Consider the following 5307-nt stretch of genomic DNA (forward strand, 5'->3'; position numbering starts at 1 on the left):
TCCAGTGTGAGCAGGTGTTAGTGGGGGGTCCGTCCAGTGTGAGCAGGTGTTAGTGGGGGGGGTCTGTCCAGGGTGAGCTAGGGGGGCACAGAGGTCAAAGCTGAGGAAGGGTCCCAGGTAACTGCAAGGGGGTGTGGCCTCCCTGAGGCCCAAACACCCCAAGCCAGAGCGCAGGGCCGGCAGGGGAGTGCGCTCTGTGGCTCCCTCTACACAGGATCGGCCTCCTCCTGCAGCCCCTCCCTCACCAACAGCAACAAAGACATTACACTGTGGTTGCCATGGCGCCCGCCCCTGCCTGTCATTTGCTGTCAGCTTCTCAGCCCCCGCCCCGCGCCCACGTCCTCGGGGAACACCCCACACCTCCCCACACCTCCCGGGGAGGGGGCCTCCTGGGCCCTCAGGCTCTAGTGAGCAGGTGGGAACGGGATGGGGTTGGGGTGGGCTGTCAGACGCTGCGGGGACACAGGGAGGGGCGGCAGGGCGGACTGGGTGTTAGGGGAGAAGCAGGTGGGGGCACTGTGACCGTCAGGCCGGTGGACACTTCAAGGTCGCTCGCTAATGTCAGCAGGGGAGGCTGGACGGGCCTGGCTCCACCAGGCTGGAGCCGGGAGAGCAGGGGCCACGGATGGGAGGGGACGGGGGCCTCTGCAGGGGAGGCAAGGCTCATGCAGGAGCAGGTCTGGGGGTCAGAGGCTCCGCAGCAAGGGGCTGGGGGACAGACCGCCGACCACCGTCTCCGCGGCCGCGCGTCCCACCAGGGGCTCACCAAGATGTAGAGCGCTCCCTCCGAACTCTTCTCGTACTCCTTGATGGTGGAGAAGACCGACAGCACGAGGCAGGAGAAGACCAGCAGGAACCTGGGGCCGAGGCAGAGGGCGGTCAGCGGCGGCACAGAGGGGTACAGGGGGGCCGAGCCCCGCACCCACGCCTGCAGCCCCCCCCAGGGCTGCACGCCACCCTGCCCGCCACACCCGTCTCAGCAGCCTCGGGCTTTGGGAAGGTCCCCAGAACTCGGAGAGGGAACGCCTGCTGCCCCGAGGACGTCCCTCATTAGGTCTGTGTCCTCTTCCTTGCATACAGTCGTCCCTTTCTAGGCTCAGGAACAGAACAGGCCTGTCTTCCAATTAGCACGGTCCTTCACGAATGCCCACCCAGGGCCCTGGCCGCCAGCTCTGGGTCCTGCCCGGTGGGTGCACAGAAGGCCCGTCAGTCCCCGAAAAGGGGAGCCAGGAGGCACCGTGCAGCTAACGCAGATGCCAGGCCCCATCCGACGCAGCAGCCAGGGGGTCCGGCCGAGGGGGACAGTGTGAGGCTGGGGTCTCGGGGAGCAGAGTGCCTGAGGCCAAGGGCCAGGGCCAGGGCTCCTGAGGGGCACGAAGCACGTGGTGTGGGGAGCTAGAGAGGGGCCCGCACACCACTCCCCTCCTGGGTGTTATTGCCACCCAGGAGTGGAGACCACCAGGCTCCCAGGTGGCAGGCGGCGGCTGCTGCACGGTCCGGCCGGAGCCCAGCCACTCGGGTGCTGACGCAGGCCCAGCCCCACCCATCCGCTGGGGTCCTGCTGGGGCACCAGCCGAGCTGCGCCAGCAGCTCTGAGCCTCAGCCGGGTCCTGGCGCACCTCGGGCAGCCCTGCCCCGTGCGCCCCGAAGACCCTCCCTGGGAGCGCGTCTGGGGAGGGGGCCCGGCGCACACCCAGCTCCCGCAGAGAGGCACTGACAGATCAAGAAGGAGAAGCCAGAGCCCCCGCGCAGACAGGACGTGAGCGAAGAAGCAGTCACATTTCAAAACCACAATTAATTTCCTTTCATTAGACAATTTATTCAATTAAGTGAGACATCCAGACATCCCATGTGCTTTATGTATATATTTGTAATTCTCTGTCTGGTGGTATTTTCTCTCAACTCAGTCAGTGGGGACGTTGCACACATGCAGGGTGGATCTGCCCGGCACAGAGGACGCAGAGGCTCCAGGTCCTGGGTCAGGACCCTAGAGTCCTGGGTGATGGCAGGGGCTGGACGTATCACCCACGGGAGGAAGGGCACCCAACCCAGCCTGGCTCAGTGCAGAGATGCAGGGAGCCAAGGGGAGATGTGCAATCTGGCAGGCTTCCCTGAGGAGGTGTCCATGAAGGTGAAGAGGAGTGGGTGGGGCCAAGAGGGGACAAGGGAAGAGCACAAGGGGGCGCCCAGAAACAGGGAAGACGCGTGTTCCGGGACTCAGCAGAGGGCAAGTCTGACCAGACGAGAGAATGGGGCAGGGGGAGGTCGGACTCCACGCTCAGACTCACGCTGTAAGAAAACGTTCCCCCGAAGTGAAAAAGAGAAAGCCCAAGTCCCAAGGCGACCAGGCCCCGTCAGCCCTACTTCCCGTGGGCGGCTCTGACCGGCATCTTGGAACATTCCGGAATGGCCTGGCTGTGCTCTGTGGATGGGCTGCCCTTCCCAGCAGGCCATGGCTGCCCTTCCCAGCAGCCACAGAACAGCTCCGGAGAAGAAAAGCCCAAAGCCGGACAATGGGAACGCTCCCGCTCGGCCAGGTGAGCGGAGCCGACCCCGAGATGCCCTGCTTCGGAGGTTTTAGAACAGACAGCCACAGACGGCAGGCGGGCTGGGGGTGCACGCTCCGGAAGAGGCGGGGGAAGGGGGCAGGCAGGGCGTGAGGCCGCAGCGAAGACGAGCAGATCCCCAGGGAGAGAGGGCTCTGCCCACTGAGCTGAACCTCCAGGCCCAGGACTAGGTCCCCCCAGATCCAGAGAGGAAGGCCTCCAAACGGCGATTACGTCCCCCACCCCCAGCTGCACGGAGCTGAACAACGGAGAAGGTTTATTTCCAGGCACCTTCCTGTCTGCAGGCGCCTTGGGGACCGCAGCCCCCCGCCAGCCCTCTGGTGACATCCACACTCATGCCCATCTTAGACATGGGGAAACTGAGGCTCGGGAAGCCAGTAGGGGGCCCGAGCAGTGTCCTCGGTGACACAGACACCTGAGTGGGTCCAGCCCTGGGGAGCCTGGGGGAAGGGCTAGCTTGGACACAGGTGCTACCCTCCTGCAGGGCAATAGGGGAGAATCACCGAAGCCCGTGGGGGTCACCTGGCTGCAGGTGTGGGGCCCTGGGCAGACCTGTAGCTTCCTGCCGCTGACGCTCAGGGATCTGAAAGTGGCCATGTTCTTTCTGCCTTCTCTGGCGCAGGCCTTTCCCTCAGTCTCTGCTCCTGACGACTATGGCAGGAAGGGACGCTTCTTCCCACTCCTGGCCCCTGGGAGAAGTGTGGGGAGAGGTGGCATGCAGGGACCACCACCAGCACCCTCGTGGGTCCCCTCGAAGCACGCCCTGTGCTCAGAGTGCTGACCCCTCCAGGCCACGGAGGACCCCCCCCCATGCACTCGTGAGCAGAAACTCAGATAGAAATCTTTGCTCTGCGGGCCCAGGATGCTGGTCAGCTTCCACCCGACAGGGACAGGTGAGCAGCTCTACCCGCCCCGAGGCTGGGAGCCCCCTCCCTTAGCTGCAAGCCTCCCCCGAGCCTGCTCTCTGCAGGGCCTTCTCAGCCTGGGGACTGTCCGGGATGCGGGGAAAGAACGGAGGCATCCCCAGGGCCAGGACGGGGTGGTTCACCCACAGCCCGAGAAGGCTCATCACTGTGAATCCCCCCAGCAGCGGTTGCCAAGGAGACAAGTGTCTCCAGCAGCCAGTCGCCAGCCCCAGGTTCCGGGGGCCAGGATGGGAGGCACGAGGTGGGGGGGGGAGGTGAGAAGGGCCTCAGCCGGCGCTCACCTCAACAGTGAGGAAAGGGGCCACCCAGAGAGGGAGCGCCGCCTGGGACAAGCCCCTCGTCTGACGCGCACCCAGCCTGGGTGCCTGCCAGCGCCGCCCGGGGCCCACGGCAAGCGGACTGTGTTCACCCAGCAGCAGGAGAGACCTCAGCCAGACGTCAGGAGGGACCCGAGCCACAGCCTGAGCTCCGAGCAGAGAGGCCGGGCAGGAGTCTGAGTGTTGGGATTCTGAGGCATGGGGCGCCGGCGCAGGGCCGGGCCCAGAGCAGACAGGAGCTGACGGGAGGGACGAGGGACGGAGGGCAGTGGAGACGCGCAGGTCGGCCGGTCGTGGGGAGCACCGAGCAGGTGTGTGCCCGGTGTGCACGTGTGTGTTCTGCCTGCCCCTGCACTGAGGGGGGGCGGCCCCCACCTCCACGGAGACACTCCTCTGCTTCCGTCTCCCCTCCCACACCCTCGCCCCATCTGACAGCATGGAATATTTACTTTCCGGAAAAATAGGGCAGAGCCTCCGCCACCTCGTTCCTGGGGTCAACAGGGAGGGTGCTCAGCAGAGACAGGACAAAAGCCCCTGCGGCCGGGCCCACACCCTGGACGCCTTCGCTGCCCCCAAAGACTAAGGCAGGGGATGGCTGGGGCTATTAATCTCATTTCCATATGTAATGAAATAAACATTTAAGAGTTCACAGTAGGGATGGGAGAAGGCACACCACTGCCCCCAGCCCTGACCGGCTGCTCTCTGGAAGGTGGGGAAGGGTCTCTGACAGCAAGCCCCCCCCCACCCTGCCCACCGGCTAGCATTCACAGCAAGGCTACTATGTGCCAGGCGCATGACTAAAGGCAGAACACGCTCTCACCCATCTTACAGATGGGAGAATGGAGGCCCTGGAGCAGCTCGCTGCGGCCCCTTGGCGCAGAGCCTAAGCACCCTCTCCCCTGCAGAAACTACAGGACGTCTGTGCCTCCCTGGGGGCTGGGTGGCCCAGAAGCCCAGCGGGGCCCAGGCTGAGCAAGCATCAGCCAGCGTGAGGCCACAGCAGGCCCTCCAGTCCAGACTTGCCACCTGGCCCCCAGGAGCCTCCTGCCCGCCTCGTCCATTAGGACCCGGAATCTAATTTTGCCCCTAATAAACTGCTCTGCCTCCCGGGCCCACTGCCACTTCCAATCCCCAGGAGTGACGGAGAGCCGGACTGCTGACAGCCGCTCCAGCCCTAAACCAGACGTGAAGGATCACTGTGAGATCCCGCCAGGGTTGGACAGAGGAGGAGGCCACCCTCCCGAGACCCTCTTCTGGAGCCAAGGCTCACCCATGGGTGCGCCCCCCCCGACCCCTTTGGCCAGCCCGGCCTCCCACCTGAGCCTGCTAATCCGAGGATGGAAGCTTCTCGGGAGCACCCACCTCAGCCGAAGGCCGTGGGGAGGTGCCAGGTGAACACTTGGGGCTGTGCCTCGCACACAGCAAGTGCTCAATACATGCCTCGTGCCTGGCAAGCCACAGCCCAGAAGGCCCCAGCTCCTCAGAAGGTCCAGCCTC

The 5307-nt window shown here is 64.9% G+C and overlaps 1 protein-coding gene across 1 annotated transcript in view; it reads right to left on the minus strand.

The window, feature by feature from the left end:
• Window positions 1–5084, minus strand: part of KCNQ2 (potassium voltage-gated channel subfamily Q member 2) — a 38129-nt gene extending 33045 nt beyond the window's left edge. The window contains exons 1-3 of the mRNA XM_035025656.1: window positions 5081–5084; window positions 4837–4984; window positions 767–857 (exon numbers count right to left, since the gene is read on the minus strand). Coding sequence (XP_034881547.1) covers window positions 767–857; window positions 4837–4984; window positions 5081–5084 — 243 coding nt within the window. The remainder of the gene's footprint in view (window positions 1–766; window positions 858–4836; window positions 4985–5080) is intronic.
• Window positions 5085–5307: the final 223 nt, after the last annotated feature.

Source organism: Mirounga leonina, unplaced genomic scaffold (assembly GCF_011800145.1).
Source record: "Mirounga leonina isolate KUSES-001 unplaced genomic scaffold, KU_Mleo_1.0 Mir_195, whole genome shotgun sequence".
In the NCBI taxonomy this organism is placed as follows: domain Eukaryota; kingdom Metazoa; phylum Chordata; class Mammalia; order Carnivora; family Phocidae; genus Mirounga; species Mirounga leonina.